The following is a 19419-nucleotide window of genomic DNA, read 5'->3' as shown; positions in this document are numbered from 1 at the left end:
ATCATCTCTTCCCTGATTTTAAAACCAGATTTTAAAGAATCTTTTACTAGTGCTGTTCTAAAATTAGTGTTTGACACATAAAAGGAGAAATACATTTCAGCATATTCCTTGTAAGTTATACACACTGACCCTTTCAATTTTCTGTCCAAATCCTAGCCAGTCTCCTCCTAAATTTGTTTTCTCTCTTTCTTTTTTATTTTTGGCTGCACCACGTGACTTGCAGGATCTCAGTTCCCCAACCAGGGGCTGAACCTGGGCAATGGCAGTAAAAGCCTGGAATCCTAACCACTAGACCACCAGGGATCTCCTCTGAATCTGTTTTCTCTTAATCCCACTGAGGGAGGACTGTCACTGAACTTTGTAATTTTGAACACTTTAATTTATAGTGTAATAATTAGAATCATGTAACTATTTGGATATAAATAACATTCATTCTCAGCAAACTAGTTCCAATGAGCACATTTAATGGAAATTTTCATACAAAAAGGTATTACTTCATAAAAGAAAATTCTAGGTACTGTATATGTGACTATACATATGAAATACTTGTTTTTCAAATCTGATTTTTAGAAAATCCAATAGTATTTTCTAATGACAAACTATAATACAAAATAAACTTATCAGCATTCATAAATCTAATTGGAAATTCTGAAATTACCTTTTTTTGCCTCTTGATTCCTTTTCCTTCTATACTTTTAATTTTTCTCAGTCTTCTATACATAATAACCCAACCAAAAGATTCATATGATGGCTATTGGTAACAACTAACATTTTTCTTTTTAGGGGGACTGATGATTTTGTGAGAGCACACATGTATTTACTCTAACAGCTTATAAACCCAGGAATAATTCTCAAAATGATCCAAAACAAATTTACCCAAATATTTCACTTAATTTGTAATATAAGACCCTAAGGAACTTTAGAATTTCATATAAACTACCTTTTCAATGCTGTAGCTACTTATAAAACCAAAAACTACTCAGGAAGTATGTTTAATTTTTCCAGCCAAGACAAATTATACACTTTTCCCCATGAAGTGAAGGACTATAGTGTCTGGTTAAAAAAACACTTGGATTCAAATTCCCACTTGACCTCATATTGGTTACATAAGTTTTGCAGTTGATGGGGTCGCAAAGAGTCGGACACGACTGAGAGACTGAAGTGAACTGAAGCTTTGACAAGTTATTTGCCCTCTTTAGGCCTTAGCTTCTTTATCTATAAAAATAAGGATAATAATACCAAACTCTTATTTTCTTATGAGGCAGAGATGAGATCATGTTCATACATTGCTTAGTATGGTGCAATGTATAGTATAGTATGTACAGTATAGCATGCAGTAAGCTCTCAATTTTTAGAATTCCTTAACCTGAATTAAAAACATGAAGTTAATATTATTTTTTAAACTTTATTTTAAGTTCTTAAAACCTTACTACAATACCACTCTAAAGGAAGGCTTGAGATAAAGTTATCCTCTTTTAAAAACTCATTCAAGCCTAAATGCAGTGTGGTATCATGGATGGGATCCTGGAACAGAAAAAGGTCATTAGTGGAAAAACTGGTGAAAACCCAATGAAGTCTAGAATTTAGGTAATATAGCACTGTACCTGCACTGGTTTCTTAGCTCTGACAAATGTACCATAGTAAAGTGAGATGTTAACATGAGGGGAAACAAACTGCATGAGGGGTATGTATACTGTATTAAATCTGCAGCTTTTCTTCAGACTTAAAACTTTCAAAAATCTTTTAAAAAAAACTCATCCTAAGAGAATTAATGTGAAATACCAAAGGAATTTTGTTATAAGGCAGTGTCATGTTGAAGGCAGCACTGTAATGTCTTCAGTGTATATGAATGCTATATGGTTCATAAATACAATTGCACATTGAGCCATCGATCCATTTGATTATACCCTCATACTCTCATTTTCCCTGTCAGTTTTTTTATTCCCTTTTCTTTGGGGTTCCCACCCTAAATTTTTTTTTTTGACTCCTCTCTTTCCTCTTAGAAGGCAGAACAAGAGAAGACACTAAACAAAAAGTTTTAGAAAGCAAGAAGTAAGTATTGGTTACTGGCAGAATAACTATCACTATCATGCCAAACTGAATTTAATATAATTTTAATTTTTTATTCACATGCATTCAGATACGAACCTCAAAAGAAAGAAAAAAGAGGGAAGAAAAGGAACACCACTGATCCCTGTACTAACAAAGAACAAATGTGATTCAAACAAAAGCAAATGTATCCTTTACTGTATCTCATACAGAGAGTTAAGAACCACCCAGTTTCACAGGACCACTTGGACCTAAACACTGTTTAGATGGAAGACAGGTCAAAAAGAACTGTGTGTGAGTATAAGGTGAGCTTCCTTTCAGCCCAGAATTTCCAAACATTGCTGGTATGGTACTGTATGGCATGTTTACTTTAAAATTACTACTATGTGTACTTCCAAGTTTTTTGTTTGCTTATTTTTGCTTCATTTTATTCTATTTTTTGAGAGTTGCATGACAACTTTAGAACTCACTGGAGGTGGCCAAGAACTGCTTTGGGGATGTTTTGCCTTAGGCCTGCCATTCTTCTTCCAGGCAGCAAAATTCTAAATCCTTCATTAAGGCATCCTTGGTTATATCAACCTGTCAGTTGCAGTGGTGCTGCTTAATGCTAAAGTTGGAGCTTCTTGACATTAGGTGGCAATGTTAGAGGTGCCACTACCCTTGGCCCTGCTCACTGATCACAGTACTTTCCAGGGCTGAGTGAAAAAACAGTCTCAGAATCCTTCTCAACATACTCAGAAATGGGAAACAGCCTCATGAAACCTACATGCCATCCCTGAGCCATGATATTTACCATAAACAAGGAAAGAAAAGGTCAGATTTAAATACCACTGCTCTACTTCAATATATTTATGTGCTTCAGGAAATGCCTCATTAAGATTCAAGAGGAAAATAAATGAAGAGCCCAGAAAAGAAAGGAAGCCACAGAATGAAAGCAAGTTAGATGGTCCTGACAACTTAAAAAAAAAAATAACAGATTCAGACAAGGAACAAGTTACATGTGAGGAAACAACTCACCCATTGCTGTGAGGTCTTCATTGAGTTCCTGGAGCCAGAAGATGTCCATGTCGTCTAGGTCATAGCGGCACACAGATGCCGCCAGCTCCATGATGTTGATGTAGCCAGGCTCTGTGGTCTCTGGGTTGGAGCACTGGATATATTTCCGGGGCCGGACAAACAGGACCTCTTTTTTCTTGTCGGCCATAATCCTAGCAAAGCAAAAAAAGACAGTGATAACAATCAACGAATGACAGATTCTATGCACTGACTGGATGGCTCAACACCACTCAGGCCATACAGTGGAGCTAAATGTTCTCCCTTCTCACCCTGGGGAAATCCCCTGCTCTGCCAACTGAAAGGCATGATAAGACCCCTTTTTAGAAGGCAAATGGTTCTACAAATCCAGTTTTGTCATTTGCTGCGAATATTCTTTTAATGAAATGCTTCATTTACCCTGTGGCTCCTAAGTCCCTACTACCACTCATTCTAATAAAATGTTGTTGCATTGTGCATTCTTGGTGCACAATGGCCACCACATTTATTTAGAAGGGGAAATAGCAGAAGGAGTGATACTTGTACAAAGGCACAGCCAGATTCTACACCAAAGGTAAGTTTTAGCTAAACTCATGTTTTCTATCATAGAGGCCATACTGGACGGTAGTAAAGAGTATAGGCTATAGACTCACACAATCTGTTTTTTACTTCCATTCATTCACATGGTGATCTTGGGCAATTACTTAATTTCTATAAAGTCTAGTTTTCTTAGTTAAAATATAAGGATGATAATCATAAATTATAATAGTATCAAACTTATAGGGTTATTATGATTATATGAAATAAAATACATAAAGTGCTTAGGACAGTGTATAGTAAAAAGCTGGATGATTAATAATGCCATTGTTATTTTTATATCTCTTATTTTCACTATTTATACAGATGAGTTAAAGCCAAGAAGCTATAGATTTATACAAACTTGAGGCATTTATCAACCATAAATGATAGTGACTGTAAGTCTGGGCCAGGATAAGGCAATGGGATGAAAGATTCCCATTCTTCCATCAAATTATCTAGCAGGCCTGAGTCAACCCATATTTCCCCTAACCTCTCCTGACACTTAAGATCCTAAGGAAAGGAAACCAAATAAGGGAAGAAACAGAAATTCTCACACCAATGACTGGCTCCATAATCAATGTTTTAGATGCTACATGAAGTATCAGAACACATAACAAGAGGGGATCTGAATAATTATTCCCTGGAAATTTTAAAGAACAGGGTAAGCCATCTAAAAAATAAAGAAATAGATATACAAAGAATAGGGTAAGCCATCTAAAAAAGAGAGAAAGAAATATATATACATATATAAAATAGTGAAAACTGTTTCTCTGGAAGCCTTCTGGAGCCAGTTTCCCTACTTTAGAGTTACTATGTATGTAGAATGATTCATAAACATAAATGTATTCATATGAATACACATAACTATATTAGGTTGGTGCAAAGGTAACTGTGCTTTTGCACTGAATTTTGCCGTTTGATATTAGAATGCATCCTTAAATAAACATGGCTATGTTACACATCATTTTAATGTACATTTCTTGCTTTATGTTTTTTGCTAATGGCTTATTACTTGCTGTTTATTTTATATTTATTTTAAACTATAGAAATGACGTTAGACAAAAAGTAAATTCGAACAATTTTTTTATTCAAGTTCAAAATGAGTTGTAAAGCAGGGGAGACAACTCACAACATCAACAATGCATTTGGCTCAGGAACTGCTAACGAACATACAGTGCAGTGGTGGTTCAAGAAGTTTTGCAAAGGAGACAAGACCCTTGAAGATGAGGAGTGTAGGCTGGCCATCGGAAGTAACAACAACCAATTGAGAGCATCATTGAAACTGGTCCTCTTACAACTATATGAGAAGTTGCTGAAGAACTCAGTATCGACCATTCTATGGTTGTTCAACATTTGAAGCAAATTGGAAAGGTGAAAAAACTCATTAAATGGGTGCTTCATGAGCTGAGTGAGAATTAAAAAAAATTGTCATTTTGAAGTGTCTTCTTCTCTTATTCTACACAACAACAAACCATTTCTTGATCAGATTGTGATGTGTGATCAAAAGTGGGTTTTATATGACAACCAGCGATGACCAGCTCAGTGGCTGGACCGAGAAGCAGCGCCAAAGCACTTCCCAAAGCCAAACCTGCACCAATAAAAGGTCATGGTCACTGTTTGGTGGTCTGATTGACTACAGCTTTCTGAATTCTACCAAAACTATTACATCTGAGCAAGTTGATGAGATCACTGAAAATCGCAACACCTGCAGCTGGTATTGATCAACAGAAAGGGCCCAATTCTTCTCCACGACAATGCCTGCCCAACTGCACATCACATCACCAATGCTTCAAAAGTTGAACAAATTGGGCTATCAAGTTTTGCCTCATCTGCTATATTCTCCTGACCTCTCGCCAACCGACTACCAGTTCCTCAAGCATCTTGACAACTTTTCTCAGGGAAAACACTTCCACAACCAGCACAAGGCAGAGAATACTTTCCAAGAGTTCATCGAATCCTGAAGCATGGAGTTTTGCACTACAGGAAAAAACAAACCTATTTCTCGTTAGCAAAAATGTGTTGATTGTAATGGTTCCTACTTTGATTAATTTAAAGATGTGTTTGAGCCTAGTTATAATGATTTAAAATTCATGGTCTGAAAATGCAATTACTTTTGTACCAACCTAATATACAGAGGCACAGTCCACTCTGTAAATATAGAGTGAATATTTCCTAAGCATTCTTCTAGAAACTTATGATTCCAAATAATGCATGTTGTTAACTACATGCAATCACATATTTTAATTTTTTAAAAACCATACGAAGCTTTTAAAGCCAAAGGCAATAAAATATTTGAGGAAAAAGTGGAACTCTAAAATAATTAATGGAAGCTAAAAATTTGGGAAATGCTATCAGAGGCCTGCTTCCCACTGAAATGAACCCAACTGAAAAGGCCAAGACATGCATATGAATTCTCCACAGTCTATGAGATTAAATATGCTGTGCTTTTTGGTGCATGCTTTATGAGGTAATTATAGAATATTTTTTTCAAGATTCATCTTTTTCTAAAAGGAATAATATTTTGCTTATCTATTCATCTTAATTGCCTCAAATTTCCTGTGGAACAAGGTAGACCTATAGATGTTCTTGATTTAAACTAATACATTTATTAAGCTTCTGGAAGAAAATAAAAAGGAATATTTTTATGACCTTGGGATAGACAAAGATATTTTAAGTAAGACACAAAGTCATTAACCATAAAGGAAGAGATTGGAAACACTGTTTATCAACAGTGTATAATAAACTTTTACAAATCAAATAGAAAATGACAGATAAGTCAATTAAAAACTGGGTAAAAAATTTGAATAGACATTTCACAAATAAGGCTATCCAAATGGCAAAAATCTCAAAAGGTTCTCAACTTCATCAGTTAATACAGAAATGCAGACTGAAATCATAATCACCATTACCTACCAGAATGGCTAAACTTGAAAAGATTGACCAAAAATTGAAGATACTAAGTGCTTCTAAGGAAATGCAGCAAACAGACCACTGCTGCTGGAAGTGTGAACTGGTACAATCATTTTGGCAAACTATCTGGCAGCAGATATTATGGCTGAACATATGCATACCCTATGACCTAGCAAACCCACTCCTAGGAATATACTTTAAAAAGTATACATACATATATATACATACATATATATATATATATACACACACACACTAAAAGATGAACAAAAATGTCCATATTAGCATTTTTCATAATAGCTGAAAACTGAGAGCAACCCAAATATCTATCAAAAGCAGAATGGATAAATAAAGTGTGGTATATTCACACAATGGAATATTACACACAAGTGAAACTTAATGAAATGCTACATGCAACAGCATGGATGAATCTCACAACCATAATGAGGAACAAAACAACCCAGTCTCAGTTATGAAGGTTAAAAACTGGCAAAACTGTCACCTATAGTGAATGAAGTCAGTGGGGAGGAGAAGGAGGGCTTCTTGGGTGTTGATAATGCTCTATTTCTTGATCTGGGTGGAGGTTAAAGAAGTGTATCATGAAAACTGAGTTATACAGTTATGCATTAGTTATCTTTCTGTGTGTATATTTCAATACAAAATTTATAACATGATGATGATGATATCTCATTCATCTTTTCATATGTCTGAATCTAACAACTAAGCCTATGACAATAAAAAAAAAAATTATAGGCTGAAACAGTAATGCCAAAGGATACCCACAAGGAGAAATTCTTTTGATAGAGGGAAGGTCTATAACAATAAGTGAAAAAATATTGCTTTGGGTTTTGTAAAATTCAGCTTTAAGATCTTCAAGTACACATTATATTGCTATAGCTGGTGGAAATCCCAGGATCATTCCTTGGTGATTTTCTTCTCTGGCCACTATACGCTAGGTAGAGGGACATTCTCTGAATGGTCATCAGATCACTGAACAACATAGCAAAAGCACACAAGCCTAGAGGTATGAGCAATTTTGTTAGGGTGATGTAGTAAGTGCAATTTTAAATTTGGATGTTTGAATGTAAATGAAAGTCTAATAACTTTCTGGATGACCAATTTTGGTCAAAGGACCCAAAACCACACCTGCTTAGCCTCATAGAAAGAAGGCCTCTCCACCTGCTCCTCAGGGTAGGTCAGCTAACCTCTGGCCTATGTGAACACTGCTGTGACACTAAAGAGGCATTAAAAGGAAGCTGGAACCACTCTAAGCTGACCTATAGCCTCTTCCAGTGTTTTATGTGCACTGAGTCCTCAGTGAGTCTTCAGTTGATCTAAATATTTAACAGGGAGAGACTATTATTAAAGAGACTTCATTTCCTAATGAGTGGATCAGAATCATTTGTGAATAGCACAAAAATTGCACAAATACCGTAACATCATGGACTTTTAAAAGGCTTGAGTAAATGTCTTAAAAGCTAACTAAATAGAAGTCCCTTTTAATAATATCCCTAGGAATAGTTTCCCAAGATGCCCCTTGTTAATCTTGCCACTCTTGCTTCTCTGAAAGACTCCATGTCTCATCTATGAAACAAAGGACAATTATAACCTCTATGACAGATGGTATTTAAAAAATTCCACATGCTCTTCTACAATGTGACTCTGTCCCTCCCCCAAGTGGTGAAGTCTATTTCCCCTCATCTTGAATCAGGGAGGGCATATGACCGTTTCCACCAATGGAATACAGCAGAAGTGATGCTATGAGAATTGCAAGGCTGGGTCATAAAAGGGAAAACAGCTTTCACCCTGTTTGCTGGAACACATGCATATGGACCCCTGTACCTAAGGCCTGTGAAGAGTCTGCCTACACTGAGGTTGTCATGCTATGAGGAAACCAAATCAAACAGGGAGGCCACATGCAATATTTACATCATCCCAGCCCAGGGAGCAGACATGTTAGTGGAAAAACCTTTAGATGATTCCAGCCCCCAACCACTGAGTCACCCCAAACTTCAAGTCTTCCTCACTGAGGCCCTAGACATCACAGAGCAGAGACTAACCATCCCAACTGTGCCCTGTCTGAATTTCTGACCCACAGAACCTGTAAGTATAAAAACACGGTTGCCTGACAATAAGTTGGGGAGCAACAGTAACTGAAAAAACAATTTATAGAGCAATAGTAACTGGAAAAACCACCAGAAGACTGCTTTAAACTTTAAATAAGATAGATGTGTATATAAAAGTACTCTTTATTGATTCTCATAACTGAAAGCAAAATGGTGGACTGCTGCTGCCTAAAACAGAAAGGAAAAAGAGCTGAAGAGTGGGGCAAGGAGAGTACGGGGAGGTGAGAGAAGTATGATGGTGAAATACAGCAGTGGAGTGGGAGGTAGGCTTGTGCTCCCATATATCACTAGGGGCCATTCTTCCTTTGACTTACATATATGAAATCTGATATATCTTGAAAGTAGAACCAAGGGGATCCCCTTTGATACTGAATATGGGGTATGAGGCAATGAAGAATCAAAGATGATTCTATGAATTTTGGTCTGAAAGACTGAACAGGAAGAATGAATCTGCTATCAGTTAAATGTATAAAATTACAGGTGGAACTAGTCTGGGAAGAACATCAGTAATTCAGTTTGGGACATTTTAAGTCCGAGATGTCTACTGGACATCCAAGTGGAAATGCTGCATTGGTGTTTACCTATTTGAGTCTAGAGTTTAGTGAAGAAAGTACTGCTGTCTGTAACCTAGTTAACCAAACATTTACATTCCAAGGAGAAATAGGGGCCTCTCTGGGTATTTAATCATCCTCTCTTTCAGTATCACTAATGACTCAGAAGTATATTTGTTAACTGAAAAAAGCAAGCTACAGAATATTCCCATTTATTTGTACATACATATGTACATGTTGTCAGAAAAGGCAATGGCAATCCACTCCAGTACTCTTGCCTGGAAAATCCCACGGACGGAGGAGCCTGGCAGGCTGCAGTCCATGGGGTTGCGAAGAGTGGGACACGACTGAGGGACTTCACTTTCACTTTTTACTTTCATGCACTGGAGAAGGAAATGGCAACCCACTGCAGTGTTCTTGCCTGTAGACTCCCAGGGACGGGGGAGCCTGGTGGGCTGCCATCTACGGGGTCGCACAGAGTCGGACATGACTTAAGCGACTTAGCAGCAGCATGTACATGTTGTATAAGCACACACATACAGTTAATATTTGTGTTCTGATGTTTTTGTTTCTACAGTAAGTCAATTAATAATTCATCTAAGGCTTCCCAGGTGGTGCTAGTGGTGAAGAATCTGCCTGCCAGTGAAGGAGCCACAAGAGATGAGGGTTCCACCCCTGGGTCGGGAATGGGATCCTACTCCAGTATTCTTGCCTGGAAAATTCCAAGGGCAGAGGAGCCTGGCTGCTACAGTCCATGGGGCCACAAATAGTCAGACATGACTGAGAGAGTGAGCATGGGCACACAAGCACACACATACAACATTAACCATTTATGTGTAATATAACTTATAATGCATGCTTCCTTTCAAACAAACATAAAGCATTGTTTTCCTTCCATCGGACCCTTACTGTTAAAGAAATTATTTTAAATAAACAGATGAAAACAAAACAAAAACTATCTGAAGCTTATCACTGATGAGCATCAAAATCATCCAGTCTACCTAAAAAACATGTAATGGTGTTACTATCATTTTTATTCGTTGAACTGAACTTCAAAAAATTCCTGTGGTAATGAACAGGCTTATCTAAACAGCTGAAACTTGCAGTGCAAGATGGCTCTGTTTCATAATTCTCTGTACCCCTCACCTCAATCACCACATATACATACTACACTATCCTAAAGGACAAGAGAATTGCAGAAACAACAATGGAACAGAGAGGAAAACCTTACCTGAAAGCCAGAACAATTCTAAAAGGATTTGCTTCACCTATCTGCTGTATCTTTTTCCATCCCTTTTCAGTTACTACAGCAAAGAATAAGAGTAATTCTAGGACCCAAGAAACATGTCAATTCATATACATCCAAAATGTCTTCTATAAGTCCATTAGAAAACACAATTGTGAAGTATTTTGACAATCTTGTGACTTAATAATAAATAAAAAGCATGTTTAGTTTTATTAGTATTTAAGTTTCTCTAGCTGATTGACTTAATCTGGCTGTAGGCAATAAGACAAGTAACTCAAATACAAACATTACAAACAATACTATTGTGATGGGCTGAAGATAGTCACAAATCCTTTGATAGTCCTGTCAAGAGGTAGGGTCAATTTCCCTCCTCTTCAGTCTGAGACTGCTCTAATAAAATATGGTAGAAGTAGTACTGTGCCATTTTCTGAGCCCAGGCCTTGAGAATGGCACCTTCTACTTCTTATCTCTAAGAATACTCACTCTTGGAGCCCAGAGCTGCCATGTAAGAAGTCAGGCTATCCTGATCATGTGGACAGGTCCTAATACTAAATGGGAATCTGGGCAGTACACATCATAGCATCAACTAGAGGGTTACAGTGGTGAATAAAATCAGTAAGGCTCCTGTGCTCATGTAGCTTTGAGTTTATAATGCCACTACCAAAGTGTAAGAGAGAAATGCTAATATGCTCACCAAACCCTAGATGTCTTCCATCTAGGCACATAGCAAGGCTGCATTCCCTAGTACCCTTTGCAGTTAGGTGGGCCATATGAATGAGTTCTGGCTAATAGCATATGTGCGGATCATCTACTTCAAAGTCTAGACCCCCTCCAAATCTACCTGCATCACCCTCCATGCTGTCTTGTCTTTTCCTGCAAACTGGATTTAGAAGTTTGGGGGTGGAAGAGTGGGAAAAGACCTAGCAGATAGAGGAGGCACTCCAGAAAGAGCCTGAGTCTTTGAATGACTTTGAGTGGCAGAGATGATTGACATCCCAAACCCACACTGGATGGAGACATGTGCAAAAAATAAAACCTTCATTGTGTTAAGATGCTGAGATTCTTGGAGATGTTTGTTATAGCATTTGGCCTATCATGACTAATACATACGTAATGGTTAAAAGTTATTTCCCAGTATTTTCATGTTTGTTTCCACTTAAGTAACTATTGCATTACATTAGATTCATTCTTAAATTTCTCTAACAGATTTATATTTTGGGGTATTCTCTCTAGAGATATCCATCAGTAGAAAATAACCAACCAACAAGGTTTAAATTTTACTAAAACTAATATGGAGGAGTCAACTCAAAATAATATATTAAAAGATTTTTATTTTTACATTCTGATACTTTTTATATGGTATTGTGAACTGCTGCAACATTCTTTATTAAAAACATTTAGCACAAAATCAAGGAATGTCCTCATGCTTTTACACACACATTAATTTTTTAAGTTTGGGAGGCAGGAAGAATTTTTAAAATTAAATAACTATTAGTGAACATTTCTTTTTATTTTTTTTTAATGCAACAATATTAATTTAATGTAATAATGTTTGGTCAAAACTAAAATCACTATTCCAAAGATGAATCTAGCACTGATTCTTGAGGTGCAGGTTTTGAGTTTTATGTGCATAAACCACCCAGTGAATATTTCTTTGTATATGAAAGTAATATAATAATCATTGAAAATATTAGTTTTAAATTTAAATGCAATCATAGCAAGGGTTTGTTATGAAACATTTACATTTGTTTAGATTTGGCAGTTGTGTCAGAAGAAAATACTTCACTTTATTTTGAGAATAAAGCTACATCTTTTAATTTCAAAAACTAAGTATTCTCTCAATAGTGTAAATAACCACATTGTTACCAGGCACCTCCTTAACTGCTAGGAAATTTGTAATCTATGAAAAAACAACAAAAACATATAAAAAGAAACACTAACATTAAAAGTTATAAAATTAACCAATAAAAAGGAACATATCTGATATTGTCCTATATAGTGGGAAAAAGTAGCATCTTAGGACAGAGTGAAAGGACAGTAGAGAAATTAGCATCTCAGTTTAAAATACGAATAACTAAAAAAATCAATTTGGTAGATTTGTGAAAGGGGATTTAAAAAAATGGAACTGGGATTTCTTGGTTATTCAAGAACCATGCTTTCTTTCTTAGCAGCCTGGTGGAACCAAGGTGGTTGAGGTTGGGATATAGTGTCCATTTTCAAAAAGGAAGTTGCTCAACAAGTGGTGTCGGGACACTTGGATATCCACATGCCAAAGGATGAAGTCAGACCTTTAACACCTCACACCATACACAAAAATAAACTGAAATGGATCAAAGACCCAAATATAAGAGTTAAAACTACAGGATTCTGAGAAGAATTCTAGGTATAAAACTTCATCTTGGTTTAGGTAATGATTTCTTAGATATGACACCAAAAGGACAAGCAACCAAAAGAAAAAAATAGATACACTGAACTTCATCAAAATTAAAAACTTCTGTGCCTCAAAGGACACCATCAATGAAGTGAAAAGACAACCCAGAGAATGGGAGAAATTATTCACAAATCATGTATCTGGTAAAAAACCTGTATCTAGACTATGTAAAGAACTTTTACAATTTAACAATAAAAAGACAAATTAACACATTTTTATAATGGGCAAAAGATGTGAATAATTTCCCCAAAGAGATATACATAGGAGGTATGCATGGATGCATCAAGTAAAAATGGAACATTCTACAACTGCTAGTCAGGGGACATCATCACCCTTTTCACTAAAAGGCTAGATTTTCAGCAGCCAAAGGCAGCCATTCCAAAGTGAATATGACAGAACATAAAGAGATGAACTGACATGTTTCACTTTACAGTTTGAACAGTAATGTTTCACAGGAAAGGAAAAAAAAAAACCATTGTATTTGCTAACCACATAAAAGCTTCTTCTCTTTGTAATAAAGTACAAAAGCTCTCTTCCAAGAACATGCAACTGGCTGATAAGCACATAAAGAAAAGATGTTAGGACTACTCTAGTGGTCCAGTGGTTAGGAATCTACCTTCTAATGCAGGGGATGTGGGTTCAATCCCTAGTCTGGGAACTAAGATCCCACATGCCCAGGGGTAACTACTGAGCCTGTACCACAAAACTAGAGAGACCAGGTGCCACAACTAAGGCACAACATAGCCAAAAATAAACAAATAAATAAATAATAAAAAAGAAAAGATGCTCAACATCATTAGCCAACAAGCAAATGCAAAATCACAATGAGATGTACTTCATACCCACTAGGATAGCTATAATTTAAAAAATAGAAGTGTTGGTTAGGATGAGAAAATGGAATCCTCATAAAATGCTGGTAGGAATGTATGGTTGACCCTTGAACAAGACAGGGGTAAGGGGTGCTGACACCTCATACAGTCAAAAATTCACATATAATTTACAGTTGGCCCTCCATATCTGTGGTTCTGGATCTATGGATTCAAACAACAGCAGACTGTGTATTACAATAGTATTTACTATTGAAAAAATCCACATATAAGTGGACCTGCACAGTTCAAGCTCACATTGTTCAAGAGTCAACTATAATATCTTTTGGTTGTTTACTAATTTTCTTTCCTAAAACCCACCCACTTTCCTCTTTGCTTCGTTTATCCTATTCTCTTTACAATGATAAATGTATACTGAAAACCTACTATTAGGCAGTAAGGCTTCTGCTCTTAAGTAGCTTATAGTCACATTTGTTGTCTTTCCTTTTCTTTTCTAATCACATACTGCTGTGCTGTCATGTGCCCACTACCACATTTTCTTAACATCTACACACTCCTCTATTTGTGATGATTGCATATTTTTTTTGATTGCATATTTTTATAATTATATATATGGATGATATTTTTATTAACATTACTGAGGTATAAATGACATATCAAGCTACATATATTTAAAATGTACAAATTAACAAGTTCTGACACACATATAAATTTGTGCAACAAGAACTACAACCAAGATAATAAATATAACCATCACCTCTAAAAGTTCTCTTATATCCTCTTGCTCCACTGCCCACTTCCAAAACACCCAATGATCTGCTGTCACCAAAGCAGGTAGTCCTCACTTTGCACAGTGGTATTGTACTGTAAAAATGACTGTGCATGAAACTGTGAAAAGCAATCTTAATAATCACTGGGGAAATTATGATTTTTCAGTGACCTTTAAAATTTTTGTCAAAACATTTTACTCCCTTATTGTTGGCTATATTATATAGGGAAATAAAAAATATTAAAACCAATACGCATTTAATACCCTATCATTTGAAACACTGAGAATTTAAACTCTTTTATCTCTTTGTAAAACTTATCAAGAGCACAGTGCTTAATTCTTAATTTACAAAACTTATGAAACAGAATAAGCAACTCTTCTATGTCCTGGAAAGTTGTCATACTGTTCTATGAACTTGGATTAGTTTCCAACATTTTGTCCTTTGTGCTTTCACTGCTGTAAAATTTTTTGAGAGTTCCTTTAATGTGGGTTTTATTCTGGCATCATTTTATCTGGAACATCTTCATTCTTTTAATCACAATCACTTTTTTCATGTCTGTATGTCTGCCTTCATTAAATTCCTCTAGCTGCATATCTAGAGCCTCAAACTGCAACAGTATATCCACATTCCCATGTTCAACTATTTATTCTATAACTACATTGAATTTGATTCAAATTTCTCTTTCAGTATTATCAGTTTTTATTTCTTTAAGTATTTGGTAGAATTTCCCAGTTGAAACCATCTGGGCCTAGAGGTATTTTTATGGAGAGTTTTTAATTACAAATTCAATTTCATTAATAGTTATGAGGCTATTCAACTGATTATTTCACATTGAGTAAGTTGTGGTAATTTGTTTGGATAACCCCCAGAAAGGCAGGAAAAACAAAAGAGAAAAATAAAAAACAGAGAACACTCATATACACACACAATAAAATAAAAGTCTGTTAGGACAGACTTAAGCCCTAACATATCATTAATTACATTAAATGTAAATGGTCTAAACACATTAAGTCAAAGGTTGGCAGAATGGATTAAAAAACGATTCAAATATATGCTATCAAAAACACTTAAGATAGAAGCATATAAATCAGTCAAAAGTAAAATAAAGGAGAAAGATATAAATACAAACATTACTGAAAAGAAAGCAAGAGTGACAACATTAATATCAGATTAAGTAGCTTTCATAGCAGAGAAAATTACCAGAGATGGGGAGGAATATTACATAATAAAGAAAGGATAAATTCACCAATAAAATATAGCAATCATAAATATATGTGCACCAAACAACAGTGATACAAAATATTTGAAACAAAAACTGATTGGAATGAAAAGAGAAAAAATAACTTCCCAATTATGGCTGGAGACTTCAACCTCTGTGATAGAACAGACAGAAAATCATCCAGGAGATAGAACTCAACACTATCAACTAAGAGAATTGAACTGACATTTATAGAATACTCCACCCAACAGCAGCAGCACAGGCATTATTTTCAAGCACCCATGGAACATATACCATGATAGACCATATCCTGGGCTATAAAATAAAACAACAAATTTAAACAAATTGGTATTATACAGAGTGTTCTCTAATACAATGGAATCAAAACTAGAAATCAGTAATAGAAAGATAAGAAAATATTCAAATAAAGTAAAAACCACACTTTTAAATAAAAGAAGTCTCAAGGGGAAAAAAGTGAAAAAGTCTCAAAGGAAAAAATACACTAAAGTGAATGAAAATGAAAATATAACACATCAAAATTTTTGTGACATAGCTAAAGCAGTGATGAGAGGGAAATTTATAACATTAAATGCTCATATTGGAAAGAGGAAATATCTCAAATCAATAAGCTATGCTCCCATCCAAGAAACTAGAAGAACAAAATAAATCCAAAGCAAGTAAAATAATTGAAGTAGTAGAGATAAGAGCAGAAATAAATTAAAAACAGAAAAGATAATGAAACCAAACTCCAAATTCAGATTCACATTCTACAACTTATCATGTCAAGGGTCTGCTATAATACCTGGCTGCAGTGAAGTGCTTACCACTGGTTTATTGTGATTATCATGGCCACTCCTGAAAGAAGAATGTTATTTATGTATGGCTGCAGCACCAAACAGACAGTGTGGCATATGAATGACAATGCAGCTTCATGTGATGCTGTGGAACATGTGGGATACTGAACATTGCCTAAGATTCTGAGCCATACTGCCCCAGCATTTTGCATGAGCAGCTATATAGCTTCGCAGTAGAAAAATCTAAAGAATCTACAGCACATGTTGTAGTTCGGAGAAAGACAGAAGCACAAAGAAGCTATACCATGGAGAGTACTTTGTGTGGCTGTGATCAGGGAACATATAAGGGTTTACAGATTGGTACTCAAGAATTGGAAGAGATGGGAGCAAAATTTTGTGTTGGCCTATCGTGTTTGAAAAGACTGATATCCCCATTTGAATATAATCTGCCTTCCAGTCTGCTTGACTTTGAAAATGACTTGATTGAATGGAGCTGCAAAGTAACTAGCCCCACTACTTATGTTTTGGATGAAGATGAACCTCGATTCCTTGAAAAAATAGATTACAGTATAGATAGTAATAATGAGTTAGATATCAAATTGACTGAAAACGCAAGAGACTATGAACCTTCTGCCCAAGAAGTAGTAGTTTCTGACTCTGAATCAAGAACCCTTTGATTCAGAGGGTTGAGTCCTTTGCCATCTCTTGTTAATTGCAAAGAAGAAACAAAATATCTTGGTTTTTATTACACAGCAAGTTTGAGAGAAATGAGTTTATAGAGAGCTGACTCAGATAAACAGAGAGCAACTTGGGCCTGTTTGGTTTCAAGACAATGAATACGTTTATTAATTCATGATAAAAAGATGGCTTTGTGAAATGGTCAGTAAAAATGACCACCCTATAGCAAGTAAAAAAGGAGATAAAAATGGCCAATATCAGGTATGAAAGAGGGGGGATATACTACTGTTTCTTTTGCTTTAAGTGTGTTCATAATTGCTCACTGAAGCATTTTTATGATGGCTCCTTTTAAATCTTTGTTAGACAATTCTACTATCTCTGTCACGTTGGTACTGGCAGCTACTGATTATCTTTGATCAAGTTGAGATCTTTTTAGTTCTTGATATGAGTGTTTTTCCTCCACTGGAACCTGTGTATTATGCTACAAGACTCTGGATCTTCTTTAAACCTTTTATTTTTACTGGCTTCCTCTGACACTGCTCTGGCTGGAGATCTGGTTGGGGAGGATATCACCTCATCACTGTTAGGTGATTGTAGAAGTCCTGGTTCACCATTTGGCCTATGTTGACATTCAGGGGCAGGAATTCTTTGTTACTACTGGGGGAGGCTGAGAGTTCTGGCTTCTCACCAGGCCTCCACTGATACCTCCCTTGCTGGGATTGGTAAGATAACCTTACTACTACTACTACTACTAAGTCACTTCAGTCGTGTCCGACTCTGTGCGATCCCATAGACGGCAGCCCACCAGGCTCCGCTGTCCCTGGGATTCTCCAGGCAAGAATACTGGAGTGGGTTGCCATTTCCTTCTCCAATGCATGAAAGTGAAAAGTCAAAGTGAAGTCGCTCAGTCGTCTCTGACTCTTAGCGACCCCATGGACTGTAGCCCACCAGGCTCCTCCGTCCATGGGATTTTCCAGGCAAGAGTACTGGAGTGGGATGCCATTGCCGTCTCTGATAACCTTACTACTGCTCCCTATATGGTCTTCACTGATACCATGTGGCAGGGGGAGGTATCCTCATCACCTCTAAGGAGTGGTGAAAGTCTCTGATATTACCACAGATGGGAAGGAGAGGGATACATGATTATTACTGGTTTAAGGTGGTAGTCTGGGCTCCTCGCTGTTACTGCAACAGTATATAAAAATACTGACAGTAAAGACATGAAAATGTCTGACTCTTATGTTCATTCATGATATTGTTGTGATTTCTAGAGATTGTGGCAATGATGATGAGCTAGTGAGGGTAAGTATGTGTGTTGGGCAAGACTGAAGTTTTTCTTAACAGAGAATAGACAGTCTCTCTGTGGGTGGGACAGCCTGGGCTTGCATTTTTAGAAGTGATTTGATAAGCATTTCTGGAACATGACTAAGACCTAAGAACCTGCTGCTGCTGCTAAGTCGCTTCAGTCGTGTCAGATTCTGTGTGACCCCAGAGATGGCAGCCCACCAGGCTTCTCTGTCCCTGGGATTCTCCAGGCAAGAATACTGGAGTGGGTTGCCATTTCCTTCTCCAAGAACCTGATGCTAGGGACCAAAAATTCAAGAATGTGGTCTCTGATCTTTAAGAACCTAATAGGTACTAGAAATAGATAGCTGTACAATGAGATGTACAATTTCTCATAGTAACCAGGAGGTCCCACCAGCCCCTTTATCTGATGCTATTCCTTCTTTCCCTCACTCTTTCATTTAAACTTATACCAAGCATTTTATTTCATGCTGGCCTTCATGCAAAACACTGGCAAAGACCAGTAGGAAAAAATGGCTTCCAAAACTAGTCATTACTCTTGAAGAGCTAAACTTACTATGTCCTCTTGGCAAAAAATACTCTCCTACTTAAACTTCTTCTCAAGTCTTTGCAAAGGAAGGCTGTGTGCTTATGGTTAACCCAATTATTCCAGTTATCCCCTTTTACTTGGGTTTATGCATTTTACAAACTCTGTATGTTTTGGCCCTCTGTTTACAGATGCTATCACTATGAGGCCCCTATTAAAATGAAGCAACTTCTCATGGAGTTATATATTAATAGGGTTATTATAGGGTTATGTAATTAGTGCTCTGTTTCTCTTCAAAGGCTAATAAATGCTACTGATTGTTGAGTCAGACTGGGAAATCTTGGTCTCCAAAACCTTATCATAATTTCAGATGGGA

The 19419-nt window shown here is 36.5% G+C and overlaps 2 protein-coding genes across 2 annotated transcripts in view; both read right to left on the bottom strand.

Moving 5' to 3' along the window:
- The window catches only part of JADE3 (jade family PHD finger 3), a 78079-nt gene that overhangs the window by 28337 nt on the left and 30323 nt on the right, over positions 1-19419 (bottom strand). The window contains exon 5 of the mRNA XM_052663794.1: positions 3067-3257. Coding sequence (XP_052519754.1) covers positions 3067-3257 — 191 coding nt within the window. The remainder of the gene's footprint in view (positions 1-3066; positions 3258-19419) is intronic.
- The window catches only part of CHST7 (carbohydrate sulfotransferase 7), a 520876-nt gene continuing 501504 nt past the window's right edge, over positions 48-19419 (bottom strand). Inside the window, exon 3 of the transcript XR_008201614.1 lies at positions 48-57. The gene's annotated coding sequence lies outside the window, so the exon portion shown is untranslated. The remainder of the gene's footprint in view (positions 58-19419) is intronic.

The sequence above is a fragment of the Budorcas taxicolor genome, chromosome X (assembly GCF_023091745.1).
Source record: "Budorcas taxicolor isolate Tak-1 chromosome X, Takin1.1, whole genome shotgun sequence".
Classification (NCBI taxonomy): domain Eukaryota; kingdom Metazoa; phylum Chordata; class Mammalia; order Artiodactyla; family Bovidae; genus Budorcas; species Budorcas taxicolor.
This window is presented reverse-complemented; position numbering and strand designations above follow the sequence as displayed.